We start from the raw sequence: 21,547 nt of genomic DNA, 5'->3' as shown, positions 1-21,547 counted from the left end.
GCGGTTAAGATGGCATTGAAGGAATGGAGACACTGGCTCGAGGGCTTCTCACCCGTTTCAAGTGCTTACGGACCACAAAAATCTGGAGTATATCCAGCAGGCGAGCGGTTGAACTCTAGACAAGCTAGATGGTCTCTTTTCTTCAATCGATTCCAGTTTATCCTCACCTATCGGCCCGGGTCGAAGAATCTCAAACCGGATGCCCTGTCCCGAGTCTACGCTCCTGCCATTCGAGATGACACGGACATGCCTGTCCTTCCTGCTGCTAAGATTGTGGCTCCGATCTCGTGGCAAGTTGAGGATACCGTGAGACGTGCTCAAGCTAGCGAACCGGACCCGAAAGGAGGTCCTGCCAATCGGTTGTTTGTCCCCAAGGCAGTGAGGACTCAGGTCCTTCTGTGGGGGCACTCCTCTCGCCTCACCTGTCATCCGGGCGTAGGTCGCACCTTGGAGTTCATCCAGCGTAAGTTCTGGTGGCCTACCATAAGAGAAGACGTTGCCACTTTCGTCAATGCCTGTCCCGTGTGCTGCCAGGGCAAATCTTCTCACCTCCGCCCTCAAGGACTCCTTCACCCCTTACCTGTTCCCCACAGACCCTGGTCCCATATCTCATTGGACTTTATTACTGGACTTCCTCCATCCCATGGCAATACTACTATCCTAGTCATAATCGACAGGTTTTCAAAGGCGGCCAGGTTCGTCCCTCTGACTAAGTTACCTTCTGCCAAGGAAACGGCTGAGTTGGTAATTAATCATGTATTCCGAGTCTTCGGCATTCCTCAAGATATGGTTTCTGACAGAGGTCCCCAGTTTGCCTCAAGGTTTTGGAAGGCCTTCTGCCAACTCATGGCGGCTTCTGCCAGTCTATCTTCAGGGTACCATCCGGAGTCCAACGGCCAAACAGAGAGGATGAATCAAGAGCTGGAAACCACCCTCCGATGTATGACTCGTGACAACCCGTCCACATGGTCATCCTTTATTGTTTGGGCCGAATACGCGCACAACACCTTGCGCTCCTCCTCCACTGGTATGTCCCCGACGAGTGTCAGTTTGGCTATGCTCCTCCATTGTTCCCGGACCAGGAGGCAGAAGTCAGAGTGCCTTCAGCCTTGAAGTTCGTCAGACGCTGTCGGCTTATGTGGAGGAAGACCCGTCTTAATCTGATGCGTTCCTCACAGAGGTACCAACAACAAGCCAACAGACGTCGCCGTCCCGGGCCTACCCTGCGCCCCGGCCAGAGAGTCTGGCTCTCCACAAGAAACTTACCTCTACAGGTGGAGTCTATGCAAGCTGTCCCAAAAATACATCAGTCCCTTTAAGGTTGCCAGGAGAGTTAACCCAGTTTCTTATCGCCTACACTTACCCAGATCCCTTAAGATTAATCCCACATTTCATTGTTAAAACCTGTTGTTTTTCTCCCCTTGTCCCGGCAGACAGACCTCCCCTCCGCCTCGTGTCATTGGAGGCCAGCCGGCTTATACCGTCCATCGGATACTGGATTCCCGCCGGGTGCAGCGGTCCTGGCAGTATCTGGTGGACTGGGAAGGCTACGGTCCCGAGGAGCGCTCCTGGGTTCCTGCCAAAGACATCCTGGATCCTGACCTCATTCGTCAGTTCAGGGCCCTCCACCCTGAGAGAGCTGGTAGGAACGTCAGGAGCCGTTCCTAGGGGGATTCTGTCAGGATTTGGCCAGGGTTGTTCCGGGTTTTGGTCACTAGATGCCCCCATTGTGCTTTTTGACCTTATGTTTTTCCCTTGTTCCCCATTATTATTTGCACCTGTACCTCGTTTTCCCTGATTGTATTTAAACCCTTAGTTTCCCTCAGTTCTGTGCTCTGTGTTTGTATGTTAGCACCCAGCCCTAGTGTTCTGTGGTTTCCTGTCGATTCCGGTGGATGCTCTTGTGGAATTCTGTTTTTGTTTTTGAGTGTCTCTTGAGGCTTTTTTGTGCTATTCCTACCACCTTTTGGATTTGCCATTTTTGTATTTAAGGACTTCTCCTTTTTTTTTTATTAAATACACCGTCTTAAGTACTGCTGTGTCTGCCTCATCTTCTGGGTTCTGCTGACTATTCGTGGCTCAGTTGGTTAAGTGACTGTTTCTCACTCCGGAGACCCAGGTTCGTAACCGGGTCCTGACAGACCCTAAGCATAATTCCGAAGTTGTGGCAAAATGGCTTAAGGACAATAACGTCAAGGTATTGGAGTGGCCATCACAAAGCCCTGACCTCAACCCTCAACAGAAAATTTGTGGGCAGAACTGAAAAAGTGTGTGTGAGAGCAAGGAGGCCTACAAACCTGGCTCAGTTACACCAGTTCTGTCAAGAGGAATGGGCCAAAATTCACCCAACTTATTGTGGGAAGCTTGTGGAAGGCTACCCAAAACGTTTGACCCAAAATAAACAATTTAAAGGCAATGCTACCAAATACTAATTGAGTGTATGTACACTTCTGACCCACTGGGAATGTGATGAAAGAAATAAAAATGAAGAAATAGAAATGAAATATAATTCTCTCTACTATTATTCTGACATTAAACATTCATAAAATAAAGTGGTGATCCTAACTGACCTAAAACAGGGCATTTTTTACCAGGATTAAATGTCAGGAATTGTGAAAAACTGAGTTTAAATGCATTTGGCTAAGGTGTATGTAAACTTCTGACTTCAACTGTGTAACATATAGATGTTGTAGTACATTAGCAGGGATGCCTGGTGTTTCTTTGAACAAAGGCTGAGTTGATTAGATGCTTAATAGTTTTCCTGTTTGCACTCAATACTCACAATTATGTAAAAACTCCTTTCAAATAGATGAGCATCATTAGGCAAATCTCTAAATTGATATTGATAAACTGAGTTCTGCAATTCTACTCAACAAGCTTGGAGGGAAATTTGGTCTCAGGATTAGTCTTGTGAATTTATTTTGTCCAAACGTATTAGAAACCTACTTTATTTCAAGTCACAGCTGTTGCTGTTTTGTCTATTCGACTCTCGTCAGTCCATTTATCGTATCTCAGTAGGCTGCAAGTTGCCTCCATTGCAGTTGATGTTGGATCTATCAGGTCTGCTTCAGCTTTTAAGTTTGTCAGCGAGGCAGCAATTAAGATAATTAGGGTAGAGTGGACAGGAGCGGCAGCTTGCTGCAGAAGGAAGTCTGGGCCAGAGTGTGACTGTGGCAGCGTGAGGACTCAGAGGAAATGGCAGATGATGTTGAAGTCAGTCACTTAGTCCTGCGGTTCTTTATACAGGGAACATGAAGGGCTCGCAGGAGTTATGTCACATTGAAACGGACTTAACTATTCCTCAGTGAGTCTTGCCTCTCTGAAATCAGGGAAACTGGGAATCTGATTCCTTTTTCCACCTAAGAGCTTGGCACATATGTCCTTTCCTATGCACAATATCTTTATGCATTTGTATCTTTACAGCAATCACTGCCGAACTGTTTATCTCTGTGTTTGCATGCGTGTGTGTGTGTGTGTGTTTGTGTGCAGGACTCAGGAATAGACATTGGAGATATCTCTGAGAGGAAGGCCCTGAGGAAGAGGCTCCACTGTAAGACGTTTCGGTGGTACCTGGTCAACATCTACCCAGAGATGAGGATGTACACAGACACCACTGCATATGGACTGGTAAGCAACATGCCCTCTGCAAACATGGAAATGCGATGTCAAGTAAAGTCTCCACAAAATAAACCATGCAGTCCATGCCTGAACAAATAATCATCCATTGAGTTACGATTTGGATGACTGCAGTTAGGAATACGTTAATTTCACAGAGAGATGCATTTCTGTGGCAGTTTGGCTCTGAAACATGTGGACATGCCTACCATAGCCTCAGTCTTTGTGTGCACTGCCAGGGTTGGCACGCTAAAGCTTGGACATGATGTGGAAAAGGTGCAGGAACTCAGGCTCTGGGAGAAAACAGAAGCCTCTTTCCATTACATGGACTGACCAGGTGAATCCAGGCGAAAGCTATGATCCCTTATTGATATTACTTGTTAAATCCACTTCAATCAGTGTAGATGAAGGGGAGGAGACAGGTTAAAGAAGGATGTTTAAGCCTTGAGACAATTGGGACGGATTGTGTATGTGTGCCATTCAGAGAGTGAAGGGGCAAGACAAGATATTTAAGTGCCTTTGAAAGGGGTATGGTAGTAGGAGCCAGGCGCACCGGTTTGTGTCAAGAACTGAAACGCTGCTGGGTTTTTGACGCTCAATAGTTTCCTGTGTGTATCAAGAATGGTCAACCACCCAAAGGACATCCAGCCAACTTGACACAACTGTGTTAAGCATTTGAGTCAACATGGGCCAGCATCCCTGTGGAACCCTTTTGACACCTTGTAGAGTCCATGCCCCGACAAATTGAGGCTGTTCTGAGGGCAAGGGGGGGGGGGGTACACACAACTCAATATTGTTTGGTATACATAGTATATAAAAGGTTGTCTATTGTGTCGTCTATGCACACACGAACAGAGCATTGTGCACTGTCGTGTAAGAAACAGTGAAATGTGTATTCATGAGGGTGCATACCATTGAGTATGCACATATTGTTGTGCAGTGGTGGGACTGGTGAGCAGAGCTTGTTTTATATCACCTCCTCTCACAGAGATCTGCCTGTGTGGCAAATGGAATTCTCAGCAATGCTAGACAAATGTTTCTGAATTTGTATTCTGGCCATGAGGGCACGCTGGCAGTATTTATATTAGCAAGTCATGTTTTAACACAAACAGCTTTATTTCTGTGTGGCCACAGTGCATCAGTGCAATATGCCTGAATCTACAGTGACACACCCAAAAAGTGGTCTGATTGGAGTACAGTCTTCATTTTATGGTTGGTTTCCTTCTCCGTATTTCCATTTATTATGAAAGGTAGAAAGATACAGAGAGGAAAATAGGTCAGCCTTATTAAAATTAATTCAAGGAGTAAGTGGGTTCGAAAATAGCATATCCTCATTACACTGCATTTGCTAGGTGCATTTCATGAACTTGTCAATCATTTTTGTCAGAGAATTCATTATCCAGAATGCAGACTGTGTTCAGCACAGCATTTGAGGTCAAAGGTTATGCTACACACACCACACTGACAAGCAGCCCAGGTTTTATTCACTCATACATGAACCTTGCACGTTATAATTTTTTTCATTTCATGGAACCTCAGTGAAATTTGTATACGTTGTCTGTTAGACTTTATTCCATCATGTTCACTCCCTGCCTGGCTTTTTAATGATCAGCAGACAGAATGACACATTTCCTGTGCCAGTGGGGAGTTGACAGGCACAGTTTCTGGCTGTGTCCTTGTAATGTCATATCCGTACCTAATCCTGTCCTCACGGACAGCAAGGCAAACACATCTTAATCCTCCCAGCCACCAATCCCAGTCTCCAGAGTACCTCCCCTCTCATCACACAAACTTGTTGATTAGATCTTTAAAATAAATGCTGCTACAGATTGAAATAACTGTGCAAACACAAGGCTTCATGTTTGAATTAAAAATCCCATTTATGTTTTATGTCATGTTGTTCTGCAAAGAACAGAAAGTGTTCCCTCCACGTGTTGTTTTGAAGTTATACCAGAAACCTGCTCTCTGGTTTGATTAAATAAGGCGTTGTGATAGGTGGGAATATAATCAATTCAAGGTCTCATTGATTCTCTGTCACACAGTTAACCACTCCCTGAACTAGCCGATTGAGTGACATATCAAATTATGACTCCCTTTGTGTGCATGTCCTCCCTCAGCTGAAGAACTCTCTGAAGAGTGACCTGTGTCTGGACCAGGGACCGGACACCGACAATGTCCCCATCCTGTACCTCTGTCATGGGATGACACCTCAGGTTAGAACCCCCTCGAGCCCTCTTCAGCCCACATCGCTGCTACATCATTTCTGTCTCTGTGTCAAATCTCCCATGTGTATAGTCCGCCTTTTCTTATCCCTCCTTTTGACCCTTTCTTCTCTTGCATGAGGCTTATCAATGAAGTGCAGTCCACGACTCTGCTACAGTACGACCCTTCGCTTTTATGGCTTAGTAATGGCAGCAGCCGTCATGATCTACCAGCTGACCAGCAGGACTCCACTTATCATTCACCTCGCTGCCAAGGGCCCCCATCCACCATGGGCTTTATGTTTCTGAACTTCAGCCTAAGCTGCATTTGTGTTGTATTGACAGAATGCAAAGTGGAATCCATTTGTAGATAGTTTCTACTTCAAAAGTGACAAGTCTGCAGGAAGGAGTAAACTTACAGGAAGCTTCCTCCGAGATTAGACAAAACTTGTCTCTTTCTTCACTTTGTGTTTGTATTCGTTATCATCAGAGAGAGAGAGAGAGAGAGAGAGAGAGAGAACAGAATCCAGTAGTTTTTTTATAAAAGGTATACTTTCCCGGTTTCCAGACAGGCATTAGTAGATAATTCCAGGAAGCCACTACAGTGCTGTTGAGATGGAGAGCATCCCCTGACACTGTTTCTATCTGGGTCAGGCTGGCAGCCTGATACAGTCCTATCTCAGCACAACTGCTGCCTCTGCACTATCAGCCTCACCTTCTCTAACAATTTCCATAATGTTTTGAAAACTGAAATACCTTGGACTATGTAAATGTTAAGTCAAAACCAAAATGGAAACTAAAATAACTTTCTACAACAGCTACCTAGTTGTATATTTTTCGGCCATAAATATGCACAGCATTTTAGCCCTGGGCTTAGGGAGATTTTGGCCCGGGCTTAAGGAGATTTTGGCCTGGGCTTAAGCAAGTCTTTACACTTGCACATCCTAAAGTGGGCTAGCACCAACCTTAGCCCAGGCCTAGCTGGCCCTGCTCAGTCATTTAGGGTTAGCATCAACTTTTCGGGGCTAGCCCCTGAAAACACAGAGCCAAAATAGCCAGTGTGAAACAGGGTCAAGAACAATGCCTGGAATGCTCACTGTCCAATCACAAATTCTGCAATGTCACTTAATTGACATTCTTGTGATGATGCCTCTAATGCATTCTGCACATCATTTAGTAATTTCATACTATTTAAACCCTCCATCTGAGGACAAAAAACAAAATACTTGGTTGCTATGCCTAAAAAAATGGTTGCTATGCAGGCTGGCAAATGTCTTCTCACTTAGCCAACTAAAGCTACAAACTCTACAGCTGGAAGGGCAGCAAATGCTAAATTATTTTCGTTTTTTTTATAGGTTTTGTATTGACATTTAATTGGATATATTCATGATAATAATATTGTTGCATAATTTGGCCGGGATCAGAAAAGTGATATTGATTTCTTCTTTTTTTCGTGCACAGCAGGACTCCACTTAGGTCTGTAGACCTACAGGGGCAAGATCGAATTTCAAAAGTAAAACATTGTTTCCTAGGTTAGACGGGCAGACAGCAAGGTATATTCAAACCATCACTGTTGGAAATCAAATGCTTGACAAGGAGCAAGGAGCAATCATGTGCTAATAAATGTCTTATTGCTTATAATATTGGTCACGTGTCATAGATATAATGTTGGTCGCATGTTGTGTTTGTCCGTTAGCCCAGGGCTTTGGAATACAAGTGTGAATCCTTAGCCCGGGGCTCAAGCTTAGCCCAGGGTTAACAAATGCTTGTGTGAACACAGGGTAAGCTAGCCCAGGGCCAGTCTAGCATGTGGCTTAGCTAGCCCTGGGCTAAGAACAATGCCTAGAGAGTTTTATGTGATCCTGACTAGTATTTGTATTTTGTAAGGATCCCTATAGTCCCAGTTGGTATTCACATAATAATAATAATAATAAGGAATATTCCCCTCGACCACATTATTTTCTATTGACCCCAATTGTAAGAGACGCAACTTCATCATCAATTTTTTTTTTTTTTTTTTTTAATTGTTATACAGACATAACAAAACATGCTGAAAAGCTTCTGCATTTCTCAATGTACATGTAGCCAGGTCAAAAATCACAACCTACGGTTCGCAATGCCAAACTTAGGGAAATAGAGCCTGTGAGCAGAGCCCCATTTCTCACTATTCAGAGTGAGAAATGTAGGGACGCGTTGTCCAATTAGGCTACACGTAGCTATGTGTGTAAAAAAATATTTAACTTGTTAAGTACAGTCTGTTTGTAACTCCACTCACTACTTGTAGCTGTATAGTCTATTTCTTTGTGTTGTTGGTCTTGGCTAGGTTAATGTTTCGGTCATTGGTAACTAGCTAGCTAGCACTAGTGGCTGCACCGTCATAAAAAGGGGATGGAGGGAAGCCTTATGTGTTTTTCTAAGTAGTGAGAACACTAGAGGCAATATTGAAAAGTCATCTTTAGACATGTACTTTTCTTAAATGTAGTTTTGTACTTGACTAAAACAGACAACAACAAAACATTTGTTTGAATAAGGTAACGTTTTTGCTGTGAGCCAATGGGATCCAAACAAGATTAAGGCAATTACATCACACAAAAAACAGTATATCATACAGCACATTATTACACCCTACTCTACCACTACATATCTACAATACAAATGTATAATACCACACTACAGCATAATTACAACCTTACATTATACGTGTGTAGAGTGCATATGTTAGTTTTATCCGTTTTTTAAAATTTGATTTTACTACTCGCTTGAGTTACTTGATGTGGAATAGAGTTCCATGTAGTTATGGCTCTATGTAGTACTGTGCGTTTTCCAGAGTCTGTTCTGGACTTGGGGACTGTGAAGAGACCCTTGGTTGCATCTCTTGTGGGGTATCTATGGATGTCTGAGCTATATGCTAGTCGTTTAAACAGACAGCTCTGTGCTTTCAACATGTCAATACCTCTCACAAAGACAAGTAGTGATGCAGTCAATCTCTCCACTACATTGAGCCAGGAGAGATTGACATGCATGTCATTGATGTTAGCTCTCTGTGAACACGAAAGGGCCAGCCGTGCTGCTCTGTTCCGGGCCAACTGTAATTTGCCTATTTCCCTCTTTGTGGAACTTGACTATATGACTGGGCAGTAGTCCAGGTGCGATAAAACTAGGGCCTGTAGGACTTGTTTTGTTGATAGCAATGTCAAGAAATCAGAGCAGCACAGACCTCTCCCCATCTTAGCTACCATTGCATCAATATGTTTTGACCATGACAGTTGACCATGACTCCTCTACTTGCTCAATTTCCACATTATTCATTACAATATATAGTTGAGGTTTAGGGTTTAGTTAATGATTTGTCCCAAATACAATGATTTTAGTTTTTGTTAAGCTGCAGCTCTTTGTTAAGTGTTGCAATGATTTAACTTGCTGTGGTATCTGACATGTATAATGTTCAGTCATCAGCATAAACAGACACACAGGCTTTACTCAGTGCTAGTGGCAGGTCATTAGTGAAAATAGAAAAAGGTAAGTGGCCTAGACAGCTGCCCTGGGGTATTTGCGACTCTACCTGGACTATGTGAGAGAGGCTTTAATTAAAGATGATGTAAAGCCATAACACATACAGTACCAGTCAACATTTTGGACACCTACTCATTCAAGGGTTTTTCTTTATTTGTGCTATTTTCTACATTGTAGGATAATAGTGAAGACATCAAAATTATGAAATAACACATATGGAATCATGTAGTTACAAGAAAAGTGTTCAACAAATCAAAATAGATTTTAGATTTTAGATTCTTCAAAGTAGCCAGCTTTGCCTTGATGACAGCTTTGAACACTCTTGGCATTCTCTCAACCAGCTTCACCTGGAATGCTTTTCCAACTGTCTTGAAGGAGTTTCCACATGCTGAGGACTTGTTGGTTGCTTTTCCTTCATTCTGCAGTCCAACTCAACCCAAACCCATCTTTATTGGGTTGCGGTCGGGTGATTGTGGAGGCCAGGTCATCTGATACAGCACTCCATCACTCCCCTTCTTGGTCAAATAGCCCTTACACAGCTTGGAGGTGTGTACAGCTGGTGCTCTCATGCATGCTTTAGTGTTACTTGCCTTGTAGCGAGCATAAAAGGCATTTAGCCCGTCTGGTTGGCTCGAGTCACTGGGCAGCTCGTGACTGGGTTTCCCTTTGTAGTCCGTAATAGTTTGCAAGCCCTGCCACATCCGACGAGCATCAGAGACGGTTTTAGTAGGATTCAATCTTAGTCCTGTATTGACGTTTTGCCTGTTATGATGTTTCGTCTGAGGGCATAGCGTAATTTCTTGTAAGTGTCCAGATTAGCGTGGCACTCCTTGGAAGCGGCAGCTCTAGCCTTTAGCTCGGTGCGGATATTGCCTGTAATCCATGGCTTCTGGTTGGGATATGTACGTACGGTCACTGTGGGGATGATGTTGTCGATTCACTTAATGATGAAGCTGGTGACAGGTGGTATACTCCTCAACGTCATTGGATGAATACCGGGACATATTCCAGTCTGTGCTAGCAAAGCAGTCCTGTAGTGTAGCATCCGCGTCATCTGACCACTTCCGTATTGACCGAGTCACTGGTACTCCATGCTTTAGTTTTTGCTTGTAAGCAGGAATCAGAAGGATATAATTATGATCAGATTTGTCAAATCGAGGGCGAGAGAGTTTTGTATGAGTCTGTGGAGTAAAGCAGGTCTATAGTTTTTCTTTCCCCCCTCTAGTTCCACATGTGGCATGCTGGTAGAAAACTAGCATGGATTTAAGTTTGCCTGCATTAAAGTCCCCGGACACTAGAAGAGCCGCTTCTGGATGAGCATTTTCTTGTTTGCCTTTGGCCTTATACAGCTCTTTGAGTGCGGTCTTAGTGCCAGCATCGGTTTGTGGTGGTAAATAGACGGCTACGAAAAATATAGATGCAAGCTCTCTTGGTAGATAGTATGGTCTACAGCTTATCATGAGGTACCCTACCTCAGACGAGCAATACCTTGAGACTTCCTTAATATTAAACATTGTGCACCAGCTGTTATTGACAAATAGACACACACCACCCCATTCATCTTACCGGACGTAGCTGTTCTGTCCTGCCAATTACAGAAAACACAGCCAACTGTATATTATCCGTGTTGTCGTTCAGCCACGACTCGGTGAAGCAGAGGATATTACCATTTTTAATGTCCCGTTGGTAGGATAGTCTCAGAATAGAGCTCATCCAGTTTATTCTCCAGTGATTGCACATTGGCCAATAGAACGGTTGGTAGAGGTGGATTATCCACTCGCCAACAAATTTTCACAAGGCACCCTGATCTCTGCCCCTTGTACCTCCTTCTTTTCTTCATGCAAATGACTGGGATTTGGGCCTGGTCTCGGAGAAACAGTGTATCCTTGGTGTATCCACGGACTCATTAAATAAAACACCTTTGTCCACTTTGAGGTGAGTAATCGCTGTTCTGATATCCTGAAACTCTTTTCTGTAATAAGAGACAGTAACAATGGTAGCAACATTATGTACAAAATAAGTTTCAAACAATGTGAAAAAACACAAAATAGCACAGTTGTTAAGAGCCGGTAAAACTGCAGCCATCCCCTCCAACGTCATTCTCTAAAAGTATTTCATAATTTGGTAAGTTATGCATGGATGTGTAGGTTCAGAGTTTGTTTTTGGCATGTCATGCCTAATTTTGCTAATCTTGCCAATTAAAAAAAATCATTGAAGTAGTTGGCAATATCAGTGGGTTTTTGTGGTGATTGAGCCATCTGATTCAATGAATCGTTGCCTTTTTGCCCAAAATGTTATTTAAGGAGCTCCAAAGCTTTTTTTACTATCATCCTTTATATTTTTGTTTCATGGTACAGTTTCTTCTTCTTTTTGTTCATTTTAGTCTCATGATTTCTCAATTTACAGAATGTTTGCCAATTGGCTGTGCAGCCATCCAGACTTATTTGTCATTCCTTATGTCTCGCCCCTGTCAACCATACAATTGTTTAATTCATCATCAATTTATGTGAATTTAGCTGTTTTTACAATCATTTCTTAATGGGTGCAGGCTTATTAGTAAATGGAATAAGCAATTTCATAAATTATTAAAGTTCAGTGTCCGGTTGCTCCTCATTAAAAACCACAGACCAGTAAATATTATTTACATCTTCAACATAGGAATCAGTACAAAACCTCTTATATAATCTCTTAAACGCTATATTAGGCTCACACTTTGGTTTTCTTAGATATGCCTACTACTGTATGATCACTACATTCCATTTAGAGCAGATTTCTATAAATACCCTGGTAGGTTGACTGACAACCTGAACCAGGTTGCAGGCACTGGTTAGTTTGAAGCTTTTATTTTCAGTTGACAGCTTGATGTCAAATATTTAGATTACTCAGAAAATATATCTTTCTGTTGATATCACACACATCATCAAGCATTTCACACATATTATACAGATACTGACAATTAGCAGTTAGTGGTCTATAGAAACTTCCCACAAGAATAGGCATTAGGTGAGGCAAGTGAACCTGTAGCCATATTACTTCAACAGCATTTGACATGAGATTCTTTCTAGGTTTTAAAGGAATATGATTCTAAATATAAACAGCAACACCTCCCCCATTGGTATTCCTGTCTTGTCTGTAGATTTTATAGCTATGTATTGCTACCACTGTATCATCAAATAATTATCTAAGTGCGATTCAGAGATCCAGTATATGAATGTTCTGTTACTAGCAAGGTATTGATTTCATCAACCTTGTTTCTTTGGCTACATACAGTATGGTAATGTGGGCTATTTTCAGCACCTTTCTGTGTTGCGTTATTGTTTTTATTGCTTTACTGGGAGGCTTACCAGAGGTACACATGACAGTGATGTTTATATTTGAGCTGATAGTGCAAGGTGAACTACTCCCAGTGGGTTTCCTACCAGGGCAAACCGTATCAGTGCTTACAGCATAACTCAGGTTCGTTTAGGCGCATGATTACTGCTGACAATAGCTGTCGGATTGACAGAGGCATTCAAGGGAGTTAGAGGAACATAAATTAGGTTACTTACATTATGACTGATAACTCTCCTGGGAAACTGTACATTTGCAGCAGCACAACGACAACTCCGCATCACAATGGTAGAGATTATCTGAGCAAGGCATGGGTCACCTGTATGTCATTGTCTCAACACAGCCTTGAAATGGGAGGACAGGGTCCAAGTACCAACATGATTTAGATGGACTCCATCATTCCTGTAGAGTATCTTCTGTTTCCAAAAGGTGTCAACGTTATTTATAAAAGTTATGCCAACAGAGCTACAGTAATCTTTTAGCCAGATGTGTAGTAAAAAGTGGTTCAATCCTTGAAAGTGAAGCAAAAAGTTGCATCCACTGTCATCCTTGCCTATTCAAACATCTCCATGGTAAACCATTCACACTCATTGCACCTGTATTGATGTTTACGCTGGTTTACAAATTAAAGCTCTGGAGGAATCTCCTGTGATCTCTTACAAGAAAGAAAGCCAGTCGGAGCTGATCTTTCCCAAGATGCCTTGCACACTTTTCTTAACAGATAACTCCAGAGAAAACATACTGTAACACCCAATCTCATATCCCGAGAGCAGGCTAATTTAAGAACTCATTAATGTTAGAAATCTGTTCAGATGTCTCTGTTGAATAGTTGTCGGGTTACAGTGCTGTTACTCCTTTTAGAATCCGTTTACATTTCATACCACTACTGATGTTGTTTTCTTCCTGCTTTACCTCCCACTGATAGTGAGGATAGTTTACAATTTTTTTATTATAATATTTAATTTTCCCTTTTTAAAAACGTCTTTTTTTAAACAAACTTATACATATGATCATCAACTTACAGACACACACAACACATGGCTACATCTGGAAACAATTAAATTCCCTTTTGCGCATATTCAATCATAATTAATCACAGAAGTACTGTACATATGGTCATAAAGTATTATATACATACAAATAGGTCCAAGTTCAAACCTAGGCAACAGGAGTTAGATTACGTTGGAAACTGTTGGAATACCCGCCAAATGACCATTACATGCGGAACGCGCAGTGGCCATAGTGACCTATTTCAAAAACAACTTGTGTTCCTCTAATCATTTGGTATTAGTAGTTACAAGAAATCTAATATATTTACAAAATGACCAAGTTGAGACCAATATGGCAGGACAAATCAACGTGACATATTCATGGAATGGTCTGATATCAAACTCTTGGTTTAGACCTTTAGGAGACATGGCCGACAAATAGTGAATCCAATACAATTCTGTTCTTAGTAGTAGATGATCAGTATCTCCCCCCTCCTAAGAGTCTTAACATGTTCCATACCAATGTATCTCAGAGAGCAATCCATGAAATCCTTAGCCACAGGGATTCTCTGCTCAAGAGTCCTGATATTACTCCTGTGTTATGCTATCCTTGTCTCAAATTGTTGCCCATGATAGGGTGATTGAACATTGTGTGCATTGTTCGTGAAGTTACACTGGGTACATCAGCCACATCTGTAATTACCGCCCGTCCGGCACATTGTCTAGGAATGTGTCACGTGGCACCGGTGGAAGATCAGACGTCACCACCATTTGACTGATGTTGGGGGCGCGTCAAAAGACTACCCGCGGGGGTTCTTGAAATGTCTTTTCCATTTGTGAATCAGGCCTCAAGATGTGCCAGTGTTTTTTTAATGATATGGTCAAACTGTTTGCCAAGTGGGGAGTATTGAAGGGACACTGAACTCGTTGGTCAGAGGGGAGGGGTGATTTGGGTGTGAGGATGTCATTCTTGGTCATAGTTTTTTTTATAATCCCTTGCGTCATGCAGCCATTCCTCTGGGTAACCCTGCTGTCTGAAAAGCTCGTCCAGACAGTCGGCTTGTTTGTCATAGTCACTCTGTGTACTACAGATCCTGCGTAAGCGAATGTATTGGATGATAGGGATGTGAGCACTCGGTCTGTTTGGTTTGGATCTTGTAAAATCCGTTTCATTTCCTCCCATATTGTTATAGTGTTTTTAACTATGAAGTTGTTAATGTTCATCGCTTTATCCTTTTGAAAATAGACACGTAAAAAGATTATGGAGTTGAGTATAAACGTCTTCAATATGTATCCCATTGTTCCTCTTTAATACATCTAACTGTCGCAAGGAAATGTCTTGGGTAGCGAGTTGATACAATGCCAAGTCTGGAAGGTTAAAATCACCCTCGGATTTAGGAAGATGTAACACTTTGTATTCTATGAATTTTATTTGCCCATATAAAGTCCGTTATGACCGAGTATACTTTTTTAAAGAATGTCATCGGTGGGGTAATTGGTATGACCGAAAATAAATACAAAAACATTGGCAGCCTTGTCATTCTAAAGAGATTTATTCGACCTGTTTGATTGATGGGGTAGTTTAAGGTGACATACACAGTGTGTTTCTGACAACTGTTTGCGAACGACAAGGTAGCACTAAACACCTAATGTAACCCTGTGCTCCCTACCACCTTTATCCCCACCCCTATCCAGCTGTGATGTCCTCCCTCCCCTCCAGCTGTTACATTCCCCCGCCTCTCCCAGGGTTCTTGCTACCCAACATGTCTAGCTACCCCACATGTGCAGACAAGCCCCCTCATCCCTCATATGCACGCCGATGGAGTCCGAGCACAGATGCAGCTGCCATCTGTAGCACACACAACTACCTCTGATGCTCCGCTCAGTTCAAACAGATGCTTTCTCCTTCCAGTGGTGTTTTACGGCCTGTTAGCTAAATATGGGCACTCAAGTGCCCTTGGAAAATACGGGCTGGAAGGACTGCATCAGAGAGTGTAATTAGAAGTGTTTGGGCTAGCTGATCGATTTGTATTGTTTATGGAGAGCGCTCCTCTCAATAAACAATAAGCCATTTCCCACACTATGCCATTTCCTGCCCTGTGCTTCAGTTCAGTGAGGGTAGCTGCATGAATAGACATGCCATATGGGTGAAGTAAGTCCTAGTGAAAAGCCTAAAACAAATCAACATTTTGTGAAATGCTTGAATGCCTCCAGCTCTCAGTAGCTTATGTATGTGCTGTCTCTTCTGTCATTCCAGAATGTGTACTACACCAGCACTCAGCAGTTACATGTAGGGTTGCTCAGTCCCACCATCGATGACGATGACAACAAGTGCCTGGTGGATGTGAACAGCCGACCACGCCTCATTGAGTGTAGCTACGCCACAGCCAAGCGCATGAAGCTCCACTGGCTATTTACTCAGGTAAGAAACCATACAGACCTGACCAACACACTCAGACTGCTCACTGAAAATAGACCAGCAAGCGATAGAAAATGGCAAGTCAATGATCTAAATTAATACTTTGTTGTAAGGGAGTTGGATCATTAGTAAATGTGGCACCAGTGGAGGTAGGTATCTTGGGTACATTTTAAGGGGTAATATTCGCGTAAATCTATGGCTCCGTGCTCAGTGGGGTTGGATTGGTCTCCATTAAGGAGTGTCACAGATATAAGAGTTTTACGGTCCACAGACCTCTCCACAACAGTAAATGCATCATAATGACTCTCTCGGTCTCCGTTATTGGACCGGCTCACTGAGCACAGTGGCCTGTAATGAAGGCTACATCAACATGGTCTGAAGAGTGCTTCACCCAGTTTTGAAGGTGCAATTAAAACCGTTCTGATCATGTTCAGTGTCATCATAATGTATGCGCTCAAAATATCCACTCAAAATAGTGGGGTGCTAACCTTGAATTCAACTTCTAGGAATTGTGTTTTCAGATAAAGATTTATGTTTCTCTCCATTGGTGGATCACTTATTTGAGTGGATGCCCACACAAGTTAGAAACTTGTAGGTTCTGTACCGAATCCCCCCCAAAAAATGATAACAAGGAGTGAGACATTGAAAACATATTATACAGTAGTATGTACTGTATGTCATATGCTGGGATTGGTTGAATCTCTATCACTAACCACCTAAAAGTCAAGGTATTGTCAATTATGGATTCAACCTATTTGCTTCTATAGCTTTGACATTAGTGTGATGCCTTGTGAACTTACTGAGAAGGAAATCATGTTTTCATTGAAATGCTGCCAAGCACAGTTGAACATCTTAATGCAATTGTTCTTTGATTATGTTGGGGAGATCATTGTTGATGGAACTGTTTAAGATTCTTAGTTCGCGCCTCCCGAGTGGAGCAGCGTTCTTAGGCACTGCATCGCAGTGCTAGCTGCATTAGATTCTGGGTTCGAGTCCAGGCTCTATTGCAGCCGGCCGCGACCAGGAGACTCATGGGGCGGCTAACAATTGCACCAGCGTCGTTCAGGTTGGGGGGGATTTGGTCGGCAGGGATGTCCTTGTCCCATTGTGCACTAGCGACTCCTGTGGCGGGCTGGGCGCAGTGCACGCTGACACGGTGGCCAGGTGTACGGTGTTTCCTCCGACACATTGGTGCGGCTGGCTTCCGGGTTAAGCGGGCGTTGTGTCAAGAAGCAGTGTGGCTTGGTTGGGTTGTGATTTGGAGGATGCACGGCTCTCGACCTTCGCGTCTCCCGAGTCCGTACGGGAGTTGCAGCGATGAGACAAGACTGTAACTACCAATTGGATACTACGAAAAGGGGTGAAGTATAGGAGTGTAAAAGGATTGAAATGCTTGATCTCACGTTTCACATATCTACATGGCTCTTCTGTAGGTGGTTTCTTGGTTTAGCATTGTATAATTTAAGAAGGAATAGAGTCAGACACCATGGATTATTGAGCACATTTCTGCTAGACATAGTGTGAAATGTGTTTTTTACCTCAAAAGGAAATGCATTGATACAACTCAAGCATAGGGTTGTAACAGTACTGTAGCGAGGAGGAATGTTCCTATTCCCATTCTAGCTTAAGCGTTACCACACTTAAATTATACGAGTTGGAAAGGAGGAGAAGAGCAGCAATCAATGAATCTCTCTGGTTGAATGTGCCTGACAATTTTGTGACTTTTCTTCTCTTTAGAGCCTTATAGTGGAAATTCAACATGCTCTCCTCAAGTTAAATAATTGTTATGTATCTTGGGAAGCAGAAGAAAAGAAGTGGGTGTTTTGTATTTGTAAAGATTTTGTCAGCAGTTAAGGTGGCTGTAGCGTGGGCTGTATTATGGAGACAAAGGGTTTAGGTGTAAAGAGCCCTGCTTGGGAGACAATCTTAACACTCCGATTAAACACATCTAATTAGCTTTCTGTTCATCCTCAGTGCTTTCACTGACTCGATGACATCACCTTCCCAAGTGCTTCTGTTTTCTACTATCCATTGTGCTTTTCTACTACATGGTGTATCTTCTCCCTCTCATGTCGGCCTACACACTGTAAACACTTCCCAGAAGCACTTGGGAAGGTGACGTCATCGAGTCAGTAAAAGCACTGAGGATGAACAGAAAGCTAATTAGATGTGTTTAATCGACGTGTTAAGATTGTCTCCCAAGCAGGGCTCTTTACACCTAAACCCTCTGTGTCTCCATACTACAGCCCATAATATCTCCTTATGTAACACAACACGTAAACACATGCACAGACTCCCAAACTGTTCACTCAAAAATAATCAATTAGATGAAAGAACACAGGAGAGTTGGTTAACCTTTCACCGCTGCTTGTGAACCCAGAACCATTATCATTCTGGCTCACTGGCTCACTCTCTATAGCAAATCAATATGTTGATTTGGCAGCAGCCCACAGGATCAAGCACAGGGAGCAAACAGGACTGGTATTCTGAGAAAGGCTGAGTAATGCTGATATTTTTTGTGTGAAATTGTTCTGAAGTGTTCAGTGACCCACTGGAATTCAACTGCCTCAGAAAATGTTTGCTATTTAGCCATGTATAGCCGAAACATCAGGTTAAGAACATTATGCCGAAGCCTTGAGGTTACTTGGCAGGCTTCCTGCTGCAAGATGGTAATGTTGCAAATATGAATAGAATCAGGATGAAATTATGAATATTTTCTGTAAATAAATACGTGTTTTAGCTGCTTGGTAGATGCCTTGTAAATATTTCAGGATGCGCCTCTGGCAAAGTATGATAATGACAGAATGAAAAACAAATGTATTATTGTTTTATATTTTGAAACCATTTCAATTTCATACATAGTCTTAACAATTGATGAGCTGAAATAAATTCATCAGCAATGATAACATAAAGTACATGTACAACTTTTTTCATTTGGGACTTTTTGGTTCTACTGCATTGTGTCGCTCAATTTGTTTTCTTTGTCATATCTTATTTGCAGGTAATGTTGTTTTCCTTGGACTCATTCAAGGCTATATGCACCATGTGGCCAATGAGGTGTATCTAATGGCTAATGGTTCTTTCATTTGGTTGAACATATGGAATCCACCATGTTATATTTCATGCTACATCTGACAGCCATTACTACACGTGGAGATGTTGATTACTGATGAAAAACTATTAGTGAATATGTAAACTGTATCCGTCCCCCATGTATTTTACAGAATGCACTCAAGCAGATAATTGTTTCATTCCATAGCTTTTAGGCATGCAAGACCTGACAAGCACTCTTAACTAAACAGACAGTATTCTATTCTATTCTAATGAAAACGTATCATATCCTGAATCAGAGTGACATCGACTAGACTCCTTGTCATTTTGATTAATTCACTTTCAAATTAACCTGACCAAATCATCCGTATGCTGAATGTGCAACAAAACATTGATGACAAGTTGACAACGAGATTGGTGGTGGTTGACTCCACATATAAGGATGAATCCCTCATAAAAAGCTATGTTAATTATCAATTGGTTAGTGCAAATCTTAATGATGTGTTTTGGTCTGAATTTCTGAACCTTAACATGCCCTTGGCCTCTTTCTTTTAAAGATGAGAAGAAAACATTTTTCACACGTCACCTGAGAAAACAACCCTCACACTTACAGGGCGAAACTCGATCTTTGTCACCTAAGGAATCGTGTGCTTCGAAGTGTCTCTCCATCTCATCTCTCATTCCCATTTCCCATAGAGCATCTAGTCTTGAACCAAAATTAAAGGCCATTTTAAAAACGGTTGCCTTTCCAGCTTGAGTCTTCGTTCTCCTGACTGAGAGGTGACAGGGGAGATTCTCTGATCCCAGGCCCTGAAGTTAGAGATAGTGAGTTTATCTGATCTGTGCAGTGACTCCCATCACACTGGTCCCAACAGTAGAGTCCAACACAAAGCTTTAAGGCATCCACGTACATGTGAGAGACTCTCCACTCTAACAAATGGGAATGAGAGATGAGATGGAGAGACACTTCGAAGCACACGATTCCTTAGGTGACAAAGATTGAGTTTCTTCCTGTAAGTGTGAGGGTTGTTTTCTCAGGTGACGTGTGAAAAATGTTTTCTTCCCATCTAATGTTATCTTCTTCTGTTATCACATAATCTTGGTATTCCTACTGAGAGTGCTACTGAGTATAATGGTAGATAGTGTTCTTGCCTTGTGAGCATGCTGATGCTATCTGGGAAGGCCCCAGTGCTGGTGCCGAAGGGAAATCAGTACAAAACAGAGCTGCGGGTGCTTGTTAAGCTATACACATCAACCCCATCCATTAATTCATAGCACTGTGGGGTTAAGGTGACACAGCAATCAACGAAATGCACACCAATGATGCTGTCGCATCCCACTGTAATTTGATCTACCCGTTTTTCCTTTCAGGGAGGTTCCATTCAGAACAGGAAATCGAAGCGATGCCTTGAGCTGGTGGCCAGCAATGACAACGAGTTTGGGTACCAGCTGGTCCTTCAAAAATGCACTGGACAGAAATGGTCCATCACCAACACACTGCCTGGCAGTGCCCTATGATGAGCCCCACTGAGAGAACACTGGTCAAATATACTGGAGCACACTGGACTGGATGGAGTGTTTACTCTGTTACTCCTCTGTATTTTCTGTTGTGGATAAAGGAGAATGGTGTATGGTTAATGACAGTCATTGGAGGACCATGATGTCTTTTGTTCACCAGTTGACATCACATGATAAATGTTAAACATTTTCTTTCGCCTATGGATCAGCGATAGATGGTTGATATTGTTCATTATGAGATACTACAACGTTATGAAACATATTTTGTGAAGAGTGTAGTTGGTTTTCTGTTGACTTGAAGGTTGTACTGGGTCCTATATGTTCATTGTTGTACTTGGTACATAACTGCTACTGTGTAGCAAGAATTTCAAAAAGTTTTCTGCTGTTTTCTTTTCTTCTAGTGTCTCAGGTTTGTAGGATAAGTTTATTATGCGATTAAGCTGTACAGTTTTGGGGAAATGCCAACATGTTGGAATATAATATGAAAATAATATACTATTTTCTAAGTGTAAATATTCAAAATATTTATAATATATGCCAGTAAAAGAACTGATACTACATGAATGTGTGGTAGTGTTTTATTTCTCCAATGGTACAATATTGAGTGTGCCCTTTCCATGTAAACTGACACCAGCTGTTCCGTATGTGCTTATGGTCCCATGTGACACAAGGCAAATGTCATGTTATCAAAATGAATGTGTGTTTTTCCCCTAAAACTCATGCCTTTAAGGTTATAGCTCTCTCAACATACAGAAGTTAATCGTTTATGTTCACTATTTAATGGTAGCCGATTACACAAATTATATTAATGATCACATACAGATGTAGGATCTTAATTTGATCACTCTTTTGTTGCTGAGAATTTTCCTGCACGGCAGGAACTTGTAGTGTATTCAAGGTTTAAAAAGGCT

The 21,547-nt window shown here is 42.2% G+C and overlaps 1 protein-coding gene across 1 annotated transcript in view; it reads left to right on the top strand.

Moving 5' to 3' along the window:
• LOC135503852 (polypeptide N-acetylgalactosaminyltransferase 18-like) overlaps window positions 1–21,196 on the top strand; it is a 94,341-nt gene extending 73,145 nt beyond the window's left edge. The window contains exons 8-11 of the mRNA XM_064922021.1: window positions 3,490–3,627; window positions 5,733–5,828; window positions 15,906–16,070; window positions 20,490–21,196. Coding sequence (XP_064778093.1) covers window positions 3,490–3,627; window positions 5,733–5,828; window positions 15,906–16,070; window positions 20,490–20,636 — 546 coding nt within the window. The 3' untranslated portion in view covers window positions 20,637–21,196. The remainder of the gene's footprint in view (window positions 1–3,489; window positions 3,628–5,732; window positions 5,829–15,905; window positions 16,071–20,489) is intronic.
• Window positions 21,197–21,547: the final 351 nt, after the last annotated feature.

Source organism: Oncorhynchus masou, chromosome 2 (assembly GCF_036934945.1).
Source record: "Oncorhynchus masou masou isolate Uvic2021 chromosome 2, UVic_Omas_1.1, whole genome shotgun sequence".
In the NCBI taxonomy this organism is placed as follows: Eukaryota; Metazoa; Chordata; class Actinopteri; order Salmoniformes; family Salmonidae; genus Oncorhynchus; species Oncorhynchus masou.
This window is presented reverse-complemented; position numbering and strand designations above follow the sequence as displayed.